Consider the following 20753-nt stretch of genomic DNA (forward strand, 5'->3'; position numbering starts at 1 on the left):
TATTTACCTATATACGTACTCACATATATACACATACACACACACATATATATATATAGGAACGTTACGAATATTTGACATTACTATGGAATACTCTTCAAAGGTATCCTCCCTTTCGTAGACAAACATTTATCGGAGTTACCAAAGTCCTTCCTTCTTGAGAAAGCTTCCTAGATATAGTTAATTGATTGCGGGAGCTATTACGTTGCAAATAGAAGAAATGATTCGTAAATATATATATACATATATATATATATATAACTGTTGATGTCTATTAACAATAAATTGTATCGAGATCTTTTCTTCTTTCCTTTTTTTTTATAAAATTTTGATAACATTTCACAAAAAGAAAAAATATATATATTTCGTAATAAAAATTGTAGTGTATATTGTAAGTGAAGTATAGTATACTGGATAAGATTGATAATACTCTTAGGAGAATCATTGTGATTATAAAGCAAGTCCTGTAAGTAGTATATGTCAATATTAATATACTCCATTTCTTTAAGTAACTATCCTTTTGTATGTTTATTTTCTTTTTTCCTTTTCTTTTGTAGAAATATACTCTCACATATTTTTTTGTATTATATGTGTGTGTATATATATATATAGACCGTTCTTCATATATACACAATCAAATAATGTATCAACATATTACATATACATAATGGACAAAGTGTCCTAAAAAATTTCAAAGTCAATCTGTAATTTTTTATGTGTTATACGTGTCATAAGAATTTGACAAAAACAAAAAATCATGCTTAATATTTTGTCTTTATTTTCCATTTTTTTCTTTTTTTTTTTTTTTTAATTTTTCTCTTTCTTTTTCTTCTTTCTCGAGAAAATAAATTCAAAGTGATTAAAACGAATAGGTGATCGTTTTCAACAGAAGAAGGATAGTTCGTAATCGTTTTTACAATTAGTATCATGATATCAAATAATAGGTATTCAAGGATATTATGTACAATAGAATACGGTTGGGATCACACGCGGTTGCATCGAATAAATGGCCAGACAATGAACAGCCGTCGTTAAATTCCAATTTGTTTTCAAAGCACGACGCTTTAAACGGGGTTGAACGCGCATAGGAAAACTTTGAATATTTTCTGTACTGGTTCGTTATACAACGTCTCGTGACTTTTATCGACCGAGATAATGATTATTTCCGGGCTACTTATACCTTAATGAGAATTATATCGGGCAGACGATGCTATAAAAACGATTTCGAATCTCACGAGTTTTCCTTTTATCTTCTTTTTCAGTTTCTTTTTTTCTCTATTTTTTTTTCTAGATTATTTTCCATTCGACGATAAAAACCGAATGGAATTAATCCGTGTCGAAAATTGTACCATAAAACCATAAAAGATAATATGTGATTTCATTCATTTTTATAATTTTACCAGCACGACGACGACGACGGGGAAAACAACATGTGCGATTAAATCGACAATTTTTCTTGATTATTTTCCCGTTTAACGAAAAAATCGATAGTAATTAATCCGATCTCCGAGCGATGAAAAATTGGATCATAAAAAAATTAAAATCATAGTCTCAATCATTCTCATAATTATCGACTCAACTCAACGAAGCTATATACCAAAGTTCGATTAAAATCGACGATTTATCTCGATGACTTTTTCCTCGAAAGTAATAAACAAATATGAATTGAAAATTGCATCGTGAAGAAAAAAAGAGAGAAAGAGAAAGAGAGAGAGAGAGAGAGAGAGTGAAATGAAAAGAAAAAAAAATCTATGGTTTAAACAATTTTTTCTAATCAACAACTTTGTCGTATAAGAGCTTTTGTGTTGGATTCTTTTGAATCGAAAATAAAAAATAAAACAAAGAAAAAAATTCCGAAAGGAAATTACGAATACAAAAAAAAAAAAGAAAGAAAATTTAAAGAAGAGAGAGAAAAAGGAGAAAAAGAAAACTATAAAAGGAGAAGGAAGCGTATCGATCGTGATTCCATTGCGTTACCAACGCGATCCACTCGAAGATTAAAAAAGCTTTCTCTTCGTGTTCGCCTAACACGAAAAACGTGTTTTCCCTTCAAACGTTCCTCGAAGAAATTCGAGTAAGTATGCGCGAGCGAGCAAAGGACGACCAACTTTATCTCCTTTCCCTTTTTTCATTTAGCCGATCGTTTGCCATTTTGCTCCCTTAAAAAAAACATATTCCGATGATCAAAAAAAAAAAAACAGAAAGAAAAAAAATATCTCATAAAACGTCAACATTTCGAAATTCAAATAAACCCAAATAAAAAAAAAATGAAAAATCATTTTAATCATATCGTTTTTACTTTCAAAAAAAAAAAAGAAGAGAGAGAAATGATAAATACGAGTGCAATATACGTAGATATATTTAAAAAATTACACGTTACGTATTGTATGTGTATATGCATATAAAAATTTACATATTTACAAAGGTATTTCGATAAAAGAATGTAGCAACGAAAAATGTACATAAATTTTGATTTCTATTTGGACTGAACTGAAATCATTTTTAATGATTTAATTTTTATTCTCAATAAAAAGAATGAAAAATATGAATCTGATATATTATACATTTTATGGTATAGCTATCCTATGTATTATATGTTACACATATATACGATGTAGTTTAGAAAAAGAAAAAAAGAAAAAAGATAATATTATTCACACGTAGTAAAAAAGTAACAACGAAAAATAGCTGCATCGCATGGAATATAAATCTCGATTTCGATTTGACCGAACTGAAACCCTTTTTAATGATTTAATTTTCATTTCCAATAAAAAGAATGAAAAATACGAGTATCGTATATATTTTAAGATATAGGTACCCTATATATTACATGTAACACATATACTAGTATAGTTCAGAAAAAGAACAGAAAAATACTATTGGCACATTCTAAGAAATAGTAACAACGGAAAATACATAGATCACATGAAACATAAATTCTTATTTCGACTTGACCGAAACGAAATTAATTTTAACCGTCAATAAAATAAAAACAAAAATACGAATCCCATATACTTTCAAGAGGCAATATTATACATTATATAATAACACACACACATCCATAATTCTGAAAAATACAAAAAAAAATACTATCAACCTAGTAAAAAAGAAAGAAAGAAAGAAAGAAAGTTGCAACGAAAAATACATGGTTCGCGTGAGAAATAAATTCTTATTTCAATTTGACCGATAATGAAGCCATATTAATGATATAATTTTCATCATCAATGAAAATAATGAAAAAATACGAGTCCTATATATATTTCAAAAGGTACATGCTGTGCATTATATAATAAGGCATATACAGGGTAGTTCAAAAAATGAAAAAGAAACATTATTGATACATAGTAAGAAAGTAGCAACAAAAGAGTAGTGTAAAGGGATGGGGACAGAAAAGATAGAAAGGGGGGGGTGGGAGAGGGGAATGGGAGGGGTAGACGTTGTAACAAGAAGGTACTTTTGATTGAGTGTCCCCTCGAAAGCTCTCTACTTGTTGAAAGCTATCGAGCGGGCAACTCGTGTGCTTTCGAACGTTACAGGTTAGCGTTATCGCTAAACTTAAACGCTGCTTTACGTTCGATATTTACGTTAGGAAATTGTTGTCAACAAGCTAACCAATAGAAAAAAAAAGAAAGTAACCTGGTACGACCTTGAAAGGGATAAATGCACCTTCGAACGCGCATTTTATATAGGGCGGACTAATTTAGTCTTTTATTTGACCGTTTATTCGTTATCTAAGTTAGTCTTTTTTATTTCGTATTTATTTGTTTATATCTTTTTTAAACGATTCCGTATAAATAAGTAATCGATGTGCAACGTTTTACTGATGTAATCGTTTGTATTAAATGTTGAATTTCTAATTAATTTATACGTTCAAATATAATTTTTTTGTTATCTTTAGAATCTTAATTTTTTATCATTATTATAATTATTTATGTCTTTTTAGATTGATTTTGTAAAAGATGCGGATTTAATGTCGACAAATTTAATCTTTGATCGTATTAAGCATTTAATTCATTCATTCATTCCAACTTCGATATCTAAGATCTTTAAATCCCTTTTCTCATCTGTATTTTCTTTTATATTTACTTCGTGTAAAAAGTGAATCTAACACGTTGATCTAAGCACTCAACGTAATTTATTATGTATAAGTAATTGTTTCTAAAACGTTTAAGTAAAAGTGTATTGAATAAATGTTCTGAGTCCCAGATGATTATAAAAATCAATTGCTATTTTATCAACAAAAATTTCTTTTCGTAATGATTATAAAACTAAAAACTGAACTCAGAGTTTATCCACTGAGGAACTTTTTTGGAACGACCTATAGAAAACGAATCTAGTTTCTCTTGAATCGAAGTTACTTTTCCTTTTTTTCTTTTTGTTACCGTCTATGACACAACATAGTCATTTAGTTCGTTCGTTCGTTCGTTCGTTCGTTCGTTCGTTCGTTCTTTCATTCGTTCGTTTGCTTAACGAGACGGGGCTACTTTAAATAAGCTCGTAACTATGTTAACTAAAAATAGCCTTTTGTTTCATAAATAAGATGGTTCGTGAGTTCCAAGGAGATAACCCCAGGGACAACCGAAGGAACGAACGAAGGAACGAAAGAAGGGATGAACGAAGGAACGAACGATGGAACGAACGACCTCCTTAGCCTTCTCTCACTCGAGTATATTATTTTAAATTAAAATCGGTTGCCTCGGGATTGGGATGAAATCCATTGTTCGTACTCGTTTTCTTCGACATCATAAAAGAAAAGAGACGGAGTGGTTTATTGTGTACTGACTCCTACTTTACCTCTTACAATTCACCTAACATCTTATATACATATATACATATATACATATGTATGTTTATATGTTGTAACATTGCTCTAGCAAGGAATCGATAATGCTACTTTTGTTGTCTCTTCGTCTTGTATAACAAAACAATATATACACACACATATATATATATATATTACATATATTATATATATGTTTGTATACATATATTTATATGTATATATACATATGTAGATGTGTATACAAGAATGACTATGTACTTACTATTGTTTCTCTGGAGATTAATCTTCATTTTCATATAGCGTGATAATAATCAACGATGCTGATGATCATTCTCGTAGTAACGTTTAACATGTACACACATACACATACACACATATATATATAAGAAAAAATAATATATACTACTGTTTCTCTCAAGATTAATCTTCAATTTTATCTAACATGATAATAACGATAATAATAAATAATCATGATCATTCTCATAGTAATATTTAACATATGTATTAAAAGAAAGAAAAATATATACTACTGTCCCTGTCGAGATTATCTTAATCTACGATGAATGAGTGATGTTGCTGTTGCTATTACTGATGATGATGATGATGATAATGATGATGATCATATTTATAACTTGAAATATATATAAATGCAGATACTATTGCTTCTCTCAAGATTAATCTTCATTTTTATCCATCACGACAATTATTCATAACGATGATAGTGATAATCATTCTCGTAGCAATGTTTAACATGTAAATATATATTTAAAAAAATATATATATATATACATATCTACTATTGTTTCTCTCGAGATTATCATCTTTCATTATGATGAATAATAACGACGATGATCGTCGTTCTCATAGTAATATTTCACGCTCGGCCGATTATTATTTCATTCGATAAGTTTTCAAGTAGATAATCTTGTCGGGAAAAAAAGTTTTTTCATTGAAGAAACTGTCACTATGATATTTTACGAACATCACGTGATTCTCATAAAGCTCTCATTGGATTTTATTATCTCTCGTAGCTTCCGCGTGGAAACGTCAAGAAAGTCAGAGAGAGACAAAAAGACAGACAGAAAGAGAGAGAAAGAGAGAACACAGAAAGAGAATCGTCTATGCGATTCACCACAAAGTCGATTACAATCGAATAACATTGTACGTGACTCGAATCTTCATTCCAAAGTTCGTGTCACGAAACTTTTCTAACTTCTCCTTCGCCCAAATTTGTCTACCCTATCTTTTTTATTTCCTTCCACCATTTGCATCATTTTTCTTTTCTTCCTTCATTTTTCTCCTTTATTTTATTTCATTTTTCTTTTCTTCTTCTTACCCCTTTTTTTTTCTTTTTTTTTTTGGAAGAAATATAAACCCAATCGATATAACCCTCGGCTGACCCGATTAGCTTCTCGAGTTAACCGTATTATCGACCACAATCGATACCTTTTTACATTTCTTTATCTTATTTTATGCATTCGACAGAACGTGTTCCGATTTTTTATTCTTTTTCTCTTGTTTCCGATACACCAGTCTTTTTTTTTTCTTTTTTCTCTCTCTTCTTTTTTCTTTTTTCTTTCAATTCATGGGAAAAGTATGTATTTATTTTATTTAATATAAATATTCTGAAAACGTTTCGTAAAGATTTTCCGATGAAATTGAAAAGAACAGGTTTCTTTTCATCGTACTTTAAACACACACACACACACACACAATTTTCTTTCGTTCATACGTAGATACCTATATGTACGTATATAGTGCAAGTACGTCATCGTCTCAAAAATAAATTTGGGAAATATCGGTGATTGATGAAAAATTTATTTGGGAACTTTCCAAAGTAGTGAAACATCGAAGTAGTACAACCATCGTATGACTTTGAAAACGATCAAAAGTGTAATTAATTAAACAGAGCTAAATTGACGTGGTTCGAAGTCTCTTTCATTACGTTAAACACCGTCATAAAGTCGATAACAATTTCCTGTATGAGAGTAAGTGCCTACTAGATGTTCATTTTCGAGTATATATACACACACACACACACACACATATATATATATATATATATATATATATACATGTTTATATATGAAAGAACGAAAGAAAAGAATAGGTAAAGAAAGATAGATAGATAAATAGAGAAAGAGAAAGAAAAAGAGATCTTATGCACCGGAGTCAATCGATTAAATATTTAAATAATAAAATAATCAGGGAGAAAGAAGAAGAGTATATTCCTAAACAAATGGCACATCGATTAAAGAAAAAAATAAGAATAGAGATATACTGAGATAGCATTAGGCTTATGCTTTATCTAAAGCTCTGCTAGATACGTTTTTAGTCAGCCTATATATACACACACGCACACGCATACGTTTACACACATATGTCGTATATATTGGCTATAATGCATTTGGCCTTGACCCGTTATATACCCGAACGACCGAGTTTATAAGTATGCGTCCACGAAACGAGCACGAAATGTGGCAAACGGTAGAACTTGTACGTTTCTAATGCTTATACACATATACGCATACATATATGTACTTATATTGGAATTTAACTTATGCACGAGAGACTTATATGCCTGTCGAGTAAAGTCACTGTGTTTATCCCTCTGGAAACAAGTTCATGTATGGTTCTCTATCTAAATATGTATCTTATGTGTAAGTGCATATATATATATATATATATATATATATATATATATATATATATATATGTCTTATGTCGTATGGTCGACCAGCAAAAGACGACACGTAGAGAAACGCGAAAAGTTATTTAATCTTTATTATGCGAAAAGACCGCAGTGGCTTAATGGAGATAAGGTTCTCACATGTTCTCTGATCTCTCAAATTATGATTATAAATATTCGAATGGCGTGTAACAGAAATGATTTTCCCTTTTATGGCTTATCACGGAAATAATGACTGATTGTGTCATGCTTCTTATTTCTTTCTCTCTTTCTTTCTTTTCATTTTTTTTCTTTCCCTTCTCTTTTTCTCTTCTTTTTCGTTTTCTCTATTTTCTCTTTTTTCTTTTTTCCTTTTTTTTTTTTCTTTCTATTTTTCTATTCGTGATATACATCCTAATTATTTAACCGGCCGAGATATTTCCAAGGTCGACAAGCCTTTCAGCTTTAGAGTAACCCACGCGATCGATTCTCGTCAACTCGTTCACTCGATTCCCCTTCGAAAGGAACACACGTTACGAGATATCGCAGACAAATTTTTTTATTTTTATTTATTTATTTATTTATTTTTTTTCTCCCTTTTGTTTCTTCTCTTTTTCAACGTTTCCTACTACCTTCTCCGATTTTTACAACACACCGTTGACATTTGTTCTTTTGGTTACATTTGCAAAACCTGATATATTTTGATATATTATATATGGTAAATTATATAGTAAATTCTTTAAAAGTAAACGCAGATAGCATGTTTTACTCATTGAACCTACAAGATAATCGATAATAATTATGCTTTTACGATATTATTGTTCCCGATAAGAAACTACAACAACAGACAATAATAATATTAGGAACTTAGCACGTACTGTAAAGATAAAAGAGTGAACCGACAAAAAAAGAGATAGAAAAAATGAAAAGAACAAAAAAATAGGGGAAAAAAGGTACAAAGTGAAAAACAATATATTTCAATATTTTAAATGATTTAAAGAAAAAAGGGAGAGAACGAGAGAGAGAGAGAGAGAGAGAGAGAGAGAGAGAGAGAGAGAGAGAGAGAGAGAGAGAGAGAGGCAAAAAGGGGTGGAAAAGATCGAACGACTGACCTGTTTTGTCGTCGATCGATAAAATCGACGATAAAGTGGATAAACGTAAACTATTACTCCGTTGAAAAGGAAATAAAAAACGAAGAAAGAAAAAAAAAATAACAACAAAAAAAGTCGAACGTGAGATACGAAGCGTAATCTGGTGTTCGTTCTTCCGTTCGTAGTATACCGAAACAGGTAATACTTTTTGTTGTTGGCCTATACGAGATATGGCCGACCTAGAGAGAAGGCTCAAACTCGATGGAAATTTATGAACGATATCAAATATAGACAGGTGCTTCCCGATCACGAAAGGAGAGAACGAAAAATAGTGGATAGATATTTGCATGCATGAAAAACAGCAAACATGACTGGTAATTTTCTACGTACATATGTATGTGGATGTACATATATTTATTTTGACCAAAGAGGTGTATATATATATATATATATATATATATATATATATATATATGTATATATAGGATGGAACATTTACAAACTTCTATTTAATTAAACCATCTATAAACGCTGTGTAACTTCGAAGTCACTCGCTCATATACGCGCAGTGAGTTAAAAGTAACTAGGTGAAATTTTTTAAATCAATTACTATTTTCCGAGACTTTTGTCCTACTTGTCCGAGTCTGAATTGTAATTTTAAAATTTGAAAAAATATTCTGCGCTTACGTATAATAATGACCTAAGATAAGCGCAGAGTAAATGCAGTATCACGAAAGAAAAACGTTTCGAATTTTCGATCTGTCAATTTCATATACGTTCGCGATTATTAATAAATCTTTTATATCTAATTTTAAATAAACAATATAAAATTTACATGATTATAATAAAAATTTGAATGATTTCATTATAGTTATGCCCTTGTTACGAAAGAAAAGAGAAAAATTCATTTTTAAAAATTATTAACAAAATCGATTTTATTATAACAATATGATTGCAATATTTAAATAAATAAAGGATAAATTGCGCTTTAAAATGGTGTTTGTTTCAAGTCTTTACGATTTTTCGTTCGGGAGATATCGCTTTCGAAAGATTTTCATTCATAATCAGCTGATCGTAGTAGTAGTATAGTAGTAGTAGTAGGACAGCGTAAATTCCTGGAATTTATGTAGGTCAGTGTGTCACCGAGTTAATTTGAATGAAATTATATAGGTCAGTGGGTCAGCGTAAACTTCTTTCCTTTACATGGGAATATCTCAGGAACTAAAAGTCGTACAGACTTGAAACAAATATCATTTTAAAGGGCATGATTTTTTCTATTTTTCCAACGCATTGTTAATAATTATTAACAATTTGTTATAAACAATTTTTATAAACAAATTCTTGAAAATTAAATTTATCTTGTTTTGCTAAAAAAAATTCACGTTTTATAAAATTATCACGGCTTATAAAATTATATAAATCAATAAATAATTAATAAACAAATTATTTTTTTATTGTTGAAATAATTTTTTTTTTACATTATAAATAATTACGTTTTCCACTTGTATGGGAATATCTTTGGAACTAAAAGTCATAGAACCTTGAAACGGATATCATTTCAAAGGGCATGATTTTTTTCTATTTTTACAACGTATTGTTAATAATTATTAACAATTTGTTATAAACAATTTTTATAAACAAATTCTTACGAACTAAATTTTTCTTGTTTTGATAATAAAAGAATTCACATCAGATTGCGATTGATTTATAACATTATATAAATCAATAAATAATTAATAAACAAATTATTTTTTTAATCGATGCAAACATTCTTTTTGTATTGTATCTTTGTAGAAAGCGGAAAAAGATTGGATTATATAGAAAGCTAAAAGAAAATAATTTTAATAATATTTAAATCGTAATATTCGTAAAGTATAACAATTTTAATGAAATTAATTTTTATATTCGATTCGAAAGGATTAAAATTTAATCGAATATAAATCGTTCAATGCAGATCCTTTATTTCAAATAAGGAAACGAATAAGTTCTCGTCCACTCAAATATAACGAGCGATCATCGTCTTACCGAAGGTTCTTTTCTTTTTTAGGTCGAAGGAATATGAATAATGGAATAAATTTCTTTAATGTTTTACGTTAGTTATATCGCAAACAAATAAATAAGTGGATGAGAAAACCCGAACAGTGTAAAATATCTCAAGCGCGATATTGGAATTATCTTGAAGAGGGAAAAAACGAAAAAAAAAAAAAGAAAAGAAAAAGATGAAAAAGAATAAAGATATCGGGAAAAAGTTCGTAATCGCGAAAGGACAAAAAGAAGCGAAGAAAAAAAAAAGGAAAAAGAAAGAAAAGGAAATAGAGAAAAAAGAAATGAAAAATTATTTAATTCGAAGGATACTTAAAATGATATAACGAGAAAGACGATAATTATACGTGAAGTTTAAATGGTGAATTTCAAAAGAAGGAAAAGAATCTTTACGAAGTAATATTACAAACAACTTTGTGGCCGAGTTAACGTTGTTAATCATTCGTTAATTACAAATTCTTGCGAAATGGGGAATTGCACGAATGTTTTCAAACGACACGAATATCCGGTGTCTGTCCGCCTACGCTTCTTTACCCACGTTTTATTCCATTTAAATAAAGTGATCGTTAAATTCACGTAATTATTGATACGTCAACACCGTTATATTCTCTCTCTCTCTCTCTCTCTCTCTCTCTCTCTCTCTCTCTCTTTTTCTCGTTATTATCGGTCGTGTTTCAAATACGACAATTTTTACAAATAACTGCGTCGAATTCCCTATTTTTATCGTGCAACTATACAATCGCCTTTGACGTTATTTTTTCATTTAATTGATAAAATAAATCATTAGACGGTCTTATTTTTAAAAATGCTATGAAAATATATTAACGTGTACATACATTTATATACATATATATATATATATGTGTGGGATATGTCAAAAAATTATGATATACATCGTAGAACACAAACAGTGATCTTTTTTATAAATTAAAAATAGGATTTTTAAAATATATGCATATATTGATATATATGCTTTGTCAACAAATTATGATATATACATAAAAGTAGAACGCACGGTGATTTTGTTGTAAATAAAAAATAAAACTTGAAATACATATATGCGCGTATATAGAAATAAATTAAAAAAAAATAACGATATATATGTAAAGCACAGAATGATTTTTTATAAATAAAATATAAGATCGAAAATTTTAGCATAGATGAAGTATATGAAAATTAGAAAAAAAGAAAATAAAGAATAAACCAAGTTGAAGTCGAAAGAAAATAAATTAGGAAAATAATTATAAGTAATGTTCAATTTTACTTATTTACGACAAATTTACGATCTAATATTTTTCTAGTTTCTCGCAAAATAAAAAATAATTTACTTAACAATTTTTCTTTCTTATTTCTGTTCACAGCTGACAGCAGCTTCTTACTGGCAAATGCTCAGATCGTCGACTTTCCGATCGTCTATTGCAACGAGAGCTTTTGCAAGATCTCTGGTTACAATCGTGCCGAGGTATAAAATCCAATTCTGTTATCGACCCTCCGACATCCATATATATATATATATATATATATATATAAAACACATCTATAACCATTAGAAACCGGGACTACGAGATTTAACAGAGGTTGGATCAACCAAGTCGTTTTATACTATAAACATGTCGATATCACATACAATGTGTTTTATGTAACGTGACAAATTAGAAATTAGTATTATCCATTTTTTAATTCAGTCGATTTATGAAGTACTTTGCAAATTAATACAACATATTTTTCTTTGAAATATCATAGACATGTCACAGTAACGATTCTTCATTCTTTTTTTTTTTCTTTTTTTTTTAAAATAGCACAAATGCGTTGATATTACACGATACATTTTTTTATTTAACGTGAGACTAACAATTAGTCTTATTTATCATGTTCTTTAAGCTCACGCGATTTATTAAATAAATATTTCTCAAAATTAATATAACATTTTTACGATCGATTTTCGTAATTATATAACATAATTTCACGATATCGACATGTTTTCTGTATTTCAAGGAACGTTTACATAACGCTACTAAATTAGAAATTACTATTGTTTAACTAATATAATTTATTAAATAATTCGAAGATTGACATGACATAGTTCTCTTTGAAATACTACGAACATTTCTATTATTAATTAAAAATAATTCTAGAGCTAATTAGAAAATTAATATCGTCCGTTGTTCTTTTTTTTTCAACTCGCATAATTTATCAAATACCAAGCCAATTGATAATAACACATTTTTACTTTGAAATTTACTTTACTTGAAACAAGAAAAAAAGAAAAAACAAACAAACAAACGCAGTCAAAATTGCTCGCTTTTCATTGCAATTTGAAAATAATCAAAGCTCCTACCTTTGAACATCACATGGAATATTCCATAGCTGTACGTTAATTCTGCGTATCACAAAGAGAATGATCACGAAGAGAGATTAGAGGATATCTCAAATATTATTTTTAGCTAGCATCCATGCAGGGATTTCGCGATTACCCAGCATTGTGTCCGTGAAATTGCGAAAGCAATACATCAAACCTGCTTTGGTTTCCTCTCGTCATAGTTTGCAATTGGATGGAGAGGTGAGGGAAAGAGAAAGAGGGAGAAGAGGGCAAAGCAAGGGAGATACAGTAAACTCGTTTCGTTACGAATGTAGTGCAAATAATCCGATTACTTTTTATACTCGCACCTCGAAAAATTAATGAGTTTAATAGGATAACAACATTGTGTTTATTATTACGAGTATTAGTATATCAAGAACATACATGATAAAAATGTCTCTTCTGTCAAAATAAAAAAAGAGAGAGAGAGAGAAAAGAGATTAATATCTTGATGACAAATTTTCGACACAGGTTATGCAAAAGTCATGCCGATGTGGATTCATGTACGGGGAACTAACGAACAAGGAAACGATAGCCAGGATCGAAGAGTGCCTCGAGGGCCAAATTCACGACCAATTCGAGATCCTGCTCTACAAGAAGAACAGTAAGTAATTTATGTCAGTATTATTTATTAAGCATGATATGATGCTTCGGTGTCGTCGTATTCGTGGCTTTTCAAAAGAGAATCGACTATTTCGAGTATAAACAATTAATAAATATTGATTTATCTATAGTCACTGGGCATATATGACATATAATTTTAATCATAGCGTCTAGTTTGGAATAAAAGGAAAACAAGATAAAGAGAGGAGAAACAAACGAATGTTTAGTTATAAATAATTCTTCTTTCATTAAGTTAATCTCGAAAACGTCGATTCTCGAATAAGTTACACCGACGGAAGTACTCGAAGCACGAAATGTGTTTATTGTGCATGCTCAAAGCTGGTCAAACATCTCGGTACAAAAATTATTATTGTTTGCATCATCTTTTTTACCGAGTTTGTCACCGGAGTTTCGTCAATTAGATATTTCGCATTCTCGTCATCGACTCTTCCCATATGTCACGTATCGATAAATTATTCATCATAAAACTTCTCGATCATATGGTATACATCCGTCCATTAATTTACGCGATACTCTTTATACGAGATCTCTCTGTTTACGTGATTTGATTTTTGCGCGATAAAAGAAAATATATTCTTTCATCCTTATTTATCTTTATTTAGCGTTTATTGTGTTATCGATAATACCTAAAAAAGTGTTATTGTAGACGAGATTTCTCCGTTGAATACTTTGACTTTCGAGCCAATTAAAAAGTAAAAGTTTATAGCTTTGAAATACGATATCCGATAACGTTGATGAATCAAATTTATTTTTTTGTATAATTTTATAGATTTTTCCTTTTTTCTGTAAATATTTGTATAATTTGTATTGTCTCTTCTGTAGAGGCATTTCTCTTGTTTCTTTTCTTTTTTCTTTCTTTCTTTCTTTTTTTTTTTTTTTTAGATCTACCGAGAAACTTCATTAAAGCAATTTTTATCGCGCAGAGAAAGAAAGAAGAAAACAAAAACAAACTGCTGCAAAGGATGATACTTCGCATAAATCAAGGGACGGATGTAACAATATCATTTACTTTCGATCAAACTCACTTTTCTTTATATAATCGAACTCGAATCACTATTATTCATTACTCTACATACTAACGAAGTTTTCGACTACGATCACACGTACGTACTAACGTGCAAATAGTAAATTGTAATTCATGACAAGAAAACAATGTCAAATTTACAATGACTATAACAGGAATATTTATTCTAAATAAATACGTATGTATATACGTGTACTTTCGTATTCGAAATGATAGTTTTCGTATGAGGAACGTTTAATATATATATATAAAAAAAAAAGAGAAGAATGATCGAGATCAATCGAATCCTTTTTTCCACCTCTTCCCTTCTAGTCGACAGACCAAACGTTAAGCTCAATAATAAAAGATCGTTCTGTTTAAAGGTACCCCACGAGGTATGTCTAACACAGGTTCACAAAAGCGTGCTCGCAAAATCCACCAGTAAGTCAGCCTCGAATCTAACAGTATAACAACTAATCAAATCAACGACACATGGCTCGAAATGCGTATTTTATTATACACTATCTGTCAATTTAAAGAGAGAGAGAGAGAGAGGATTCAAATATCATCCCCATCCCTCCCAAAAAAAAAATATTCTAAATGGATCAACAAAATGAATCGTCAAGAGTGACCACCTTAAAAAAAAAAAAAAGAAAGAAGGATCTCCGATCATTCACAAAAAGACACGACGAAAATTAATCCCCTTATTTACTCTCTCGAACACTTTTTTCTACTTTTTTTTTTTTTTTATTCTTTCCTCTTTCCTTTTTCTCTTTTTATTGACATCAAGAACGTATATTATCGCAAACTCGGTTAACCAGAATCATCCCTACTTTTTTCCCTATCTACCCTCAACCAGTCAGCATCCTTCTTTCTTTCTTTTCAGTCCTTATTCTTGCGTTCCAAATTTGTTATCGCTTACGTTTATCGATTCGAAAGTATACGGTAAGATATATCCACACGCTTGAAGAATTTGTAGAACCTAAAACGAATTATATACTAGTAAGTAGATAAAGACTAGAGAAAGATGCTGCAGGATTATATATATACATATATACATATATAGAAAATTCTATTTATGTATATACGTACTTAAGAAGATATAATATTTTCCAGCTCGAACTCAACGTGTACGTATAATATACAGGGATGCGTTGAAAAGAAAAAAAAAAAAAAGAAAGAAAAAACGGAAAAAGAAAATGGTATACGAAAGAATACACTTTTTCCATTTTATTCATTTGCTGATGTAAAAATAAATTTGAATTTGTTGGTAAAAAAAAAGAAAAAAGAAAAAGAAAAAGAGAGAAAGAAAAAGAAAAAATCTAATATTCCGAGTCTTACTACTTTTTAGTATTCATAAAGGATCACTTTCTGGCGTGTCTGTTCTACGTTTATATAAAAATTTTTTTCTACGCCACCCTATATATTTCCATGTATGCTACGTACATTATGTACATATTATATACAGAGTGAGTCAAAAGTTTCTTTCTTGATGATTTTCAAAATCAATTACTCTTTTTCGAGACTTTTTAGGCTAATTTTCTTTTCTTTATTTTTTTTTTTTTTCCTTTTTCGAATTATAAAACTACAAGCTAGGCTTGGACAACTACAGTCTCGAAAAAGTATAATTGATTTTTAAAATCACTTAAAAACTTTTGGTCACGCCTAGGTTTTGTCACCGAAAATTTTTATCCCACAGCAGTATATCAATATAAAATCAAATGTACATACACATACATAAAAATAATTTATTATCATTTGCAAAACAATGATACGTATGATATGAAATATTGCATATTTACGAGGCCTTAAAAAATTCTATGTAAATATTGTAAATACGAACAAGTTGTATCGAATATCGATGACTTTTAGTAAAAACGACGTAGATCATGGATCATTGCGATCCTACGAATGTTTTCTTCGTCTTGAAGAAGCGAAACGATTTGAACTCTTTGCTGCCCTCACTTCGGTATCCGTCGTCTCGTTAATTCGCATCGACCCAGTTTCCCTCTCGCGAACTCATCATGGATCGCGACGATCTGGGAATAAAACAAGGAAAAAAAAAAGAAATCCTGATCGTATACGAGAAGGAGATAAAGTAGCGACTAAAGTAAAAAAAAAAAAAAAAGAGAGAAAGAGAAAGAAAAAATCTGATGGAGAGAGAAGACCATGTAAAAGAAGTGATTTTATTCTTCTCTATAGTAGAAAAAAAAAGAAGAAGAAGAAGGAAAGAAAAAAATTAATTCTTTCGCTTCGTTCGAATTTACAAGGACGATTAACCCTCTATAACCCAATTTTTTTTTCTTCCGACAAAAATATTATATATCTGTGTGTGTGAAAGATATACTATTACTTATATAATACACAAAAAGTAGTATAGTTGATATAACTTCACATGTGCACACATAGAGACACATTTGTGATTATATTTGTTATTTAGGAGTAAAAATTATATTAAAAATAATTGTAACTATACTATTTAGAATAATCTTATTAATATTAAAAATTGGTATAGTATAACTAAATATTACAGTACTATATGTAAAAATGTTATATCTAAATTTATTATTTAAAAAATATGAAAAAGTTTGAACATGAAATCGCAAGATAATTTTTATACCGTAAAATATAAAACCAAACTAAAAAATTTACATTTTTTTTTTTTTTTACATAAGTATGTAACTTCAAAATTACATGGCGTTGTAGAGGGTTAATTAAACAGATCTCGAGGATGAATAAAAAAACATGGTTTCGTTTCGAGACGTAAAAATGTCGAAACTTTTATTCTGACTTACGGACACGCCTTATTGTTCGATAATCATCCAATAGAAAAATACAACAATATCTTATGTGAATATAGTATTGTAACGGGTGACAACTAATGGTATCTAAGACAATAATCCTCTCTCAGAGAATCCTACCAAGAATCGATTCGAAAGTTTTATCGAGCACGTCCACGCCCACCAGACATTAGAAAGAAAAAGAGAGAGAGAGAGAGAGAGAGAGAGAGAGACAGACAGAGAAAAGTAGAGAGAGAGAGAGAGAGAGAGAGAGAGAGAGAAGAATCCTATTTAAATTATTACACCTATCTAACATATATATATATATCTCTCTCTAACACCCCTACGAGGTGTTTCATAATAACAATAATAATATTACGTGAAACATGTGTATATTATAATCGCAAATTTGTAAATTAATATTAATAACAAAATGTTTATGATATAAGCATAGATTACCGTTTTGTTATTTATCGAATCTAAGGCTCTCGGCACTGATTATGAATTTATTGATTTTATCACGTATTATGAAACACCTATACCACGTATATGTATCTATATTATATATATATATATATATATATATATATATATATATATATGTATGTATGTATAGTATAATACATAATTTTTTTCTATAAATTTCGTTATCTTCTTCTTTGCATAAACTTTTTTTCTCTCTTTCCTCTAACTCATCCGCATTCTTGGCTTAAACGCAGCGAAATACACATACACCTATATACATACATGCAACACATAACATACACAAAGAGACATGCGGTAAACATACACATACGCTGCAACATTGATCCGATATTAGAAACACGAAATTGCAGGTGGCTTCGCTGATCTATCGTCGATCCATCCCCCTTTGACGTATCCATCGCTAGCGCATTGTTATCTCTACGTTATGGAGACGCTAAATGGAATATGCTTTAAATTATGTTTGTCACTTGTCTTAGCTAATTTCGTAGAGCTTGATATATATACATATATATATATATATATGTATGTATGTATGTATGTATGTATGTATGTATGTATGTATATACAGCATGGCATACGTTGAGTGATTACAGAAGAGAGAGAGAGAGAGAGAGAGAGAGAGAAAGAGAGCGTGTCCAGTGTCCAGGAAGATTGAAACGCGAAGCTTAATCTTTCATTAAAGCTGATTGATCTAAAACGTTGCTAAAGTACATAGACAGCGCATGGCTTTTATGTATGTATATACATATACGTATATGCATATATATGTATGTATGTATGTATATAGTTATAGTATCTACACACACGATTGTATCTATCTCTAGTATCTATCTTTTTTTTTTCCTTCTTTTCCATCCTTTCTTTTTTCTTTCTTTCTTTTTTTTTTTTAATTCCTTCGAACAAAGAGAAGCATGCCGTAACAAACGCAAGTAAAGATAATCATTTACTCTTTTTGACACATTTTTTTATCATCGATTCGACGACCGAATTCGGTCAAAAGAAATTTTTTTCAAAGGATATATAGAGGATTTACATAACGATACGGTAATACAATTGTTTAAATGGCAATTATCTTTTAAGGAGTTAAAATGTTAATCTCGAACTTTATGTAAATTCTATATATCGTGTAGAATATTTTTATTATTCTTTTTTTTTTTTTTATTTCACCCCCTTTTTTCAATTTTTCTTCGTAGGAATCAGAATAATATACATATATGCCTATTTGATTAGATACTATTATTATTATTATCATTATTACTATTACTATTACTATTACTACTATTATTATTACTACTATTATTTGCATCGATTCATTGTCGAAATCTTTAATATTTTTCTATCAATCTAATATGCTATTTCAATTCGGGATATACAGAAACACCACTATGGCTTCTACTACAAATAGCACCGATCAAAAACGAACGAGACTTAGTTGTCCTGTTCCTGTTAACCTTCCGAGACATAACGGCGTTAAAGCAGCCAATCGAGACGGACGACAGCAAGGGTGGTCTTTCAAAATTTGCCAAACTCGCAAGATCGGTTACCAGATCGAGATCGGTCCTTGTTTCGCAGTTCAGCTCCCATCTTCCAGCTCTAAAGGATTCTGCTTTACCTACTACTGCGAAACAATCGCATCTGGCTCATGTAAGTTTTGCATCATTTAATCAACATAAATTCGTCCATGATCCATATAAATTTAATCCAAATAAAAATATAAATTTTAGATGATGTCCTTGAGCGGAGATGTAATGCCACAGTACAGACAGGAAGCACCAAAGACTCCACCGCACATTTTGTTACACTATTGCGCGTTCAAAGCGATCTGGGATTGGATTATTTTGTGCTTGACCTTCTACACGGCCATAATGGTTCCGTACAACGTTGCCTTCAAAAATAAAACCAGCGAGGACGTTTCTCTTTTGGTACTCGACAGTATAGTCGACGTAATATTCTTTATCGATATAGTATTAAATTTTCATACCACGTTCGTCGGGGCTGGTGGTGAAGTTGTGTCCGACCCAAAAGTAATTCCAATTGAACTTTTTTTTCTTCTACAATATGTCCTACATATGCGTGTCGATGATACTTTTAACGATATCTTTAAAATTTGATCATAGGTTATCAGGATGAATTATCTCAAGTCTTGGTTCATCATCGATCTGCTGAGCTGTTTACCCTACGACGTGTTCAACGCGTTCGATCACGACGAGGATGGTATCGGTAGTCTCTTCTCCGCTTTGAAGGTCGTCCGTTTACTTCGTCTTGGAAGGGTCGTTCGCAAACTCGATCGGTATCTGGAGTATGGAGCCGCCATGCTCATTCTTCTGCTCTGTTTCTACATGTTGGTTGCTCACTGGCTGGCCTGTATCTGGTACGTCACATTAAGGTGATTTTACTCTGCGTACACACTTTCGAGGTAACACATCTTGATGGGACGATTGGCTGCATATAATATCACATACGTGTATGTATATATGTGTATATATACATACACACATACACACGATACAACACAACGGACTCGCATTGTTACCGCAATTTATTGCTACGTTTAGTTTATGTTGCTTTGAGTCTCTCTGCACGTTAAGATTTGATTAATTAAAAATAACGCTACAATAAGTTTGAAGGGATCGCTGATGTATAATATATATTTTTATATTAACGAGAGCGCTTTATCGTCTTTTCATCATCATCAACGTCGTTCGATTTATTAAAAGCGGCATGCGAGAATCATGCTTTTCGAAATTGACAAGATCGACTCTTGACAAATTATTAAACGAAGCGTGACGCACTCCTTTTAGATTTAGATGATTCAATTTTGTAGATGGCTCGATCAGAGGTTGACCTCTTTTTATTTTGTATTTCCTTTAGAACACGATTAGATATCCGAAATTTTCTTGTAAGAAATGTCATTGC

At 30.4% G+C, this 20753-nt stretch overlaps 1 protein-coding gene across 8 annotated transcripts in view; it reads left to right on the top strand.

The window, feature by feature from the left end:
• LOC127065916 (potassium voltage-gated channel protein eag) overlaps positions 1-20753 on the top strand; it is a 113298-nt gene that overhangs the window by 71809 nt on the left and 20736 nt on the right. For 3 of the 8 annotated variants that reach the window (XM_050998946.1, XM_050998945.1, XM_050998952.1), the window contains exons 3-8: positions 11947-12047; positions 13416-13548; positions 14955-14966; positions 19213-19481; positions 19562-19861; positions 19955-20223. In XM_050998946.1, coding sequence (XP_050854903.1) covers positions 11947-12047; positions 13416-13548; positions 14955-14966; positions 19213-19481; positions 19562-19861; positions 19955-20223 — 1084 coding nt within the window. The remainder of the gene's footprint in view (positions 1-11946; positions 12048-13415; positions 13549-14954; positions 14967-19212; positions 19482-19561; positions 19862-19954; positions 20224-20753) is intronic. The other 5 variants (XM_050998948.1, XM_050998953.1, XM_050998949.1 and 2 more) reach the window with 3 other exon arrangements.

The sequence above is a fragment of the Vespula vulgaris genome, chromosome 8, assembly GCF_905475345.1.
Source record: "Vespula vulgaris chromosome 8, iyVesVulg1.1, whole genome shotgun sequence".
Lineage (NCBI taxonomy): Eukaryota > Metazoa > Arthropoda > Insecta > Hymenoptera > Vespidae > Vespula > Vespula vulgaris.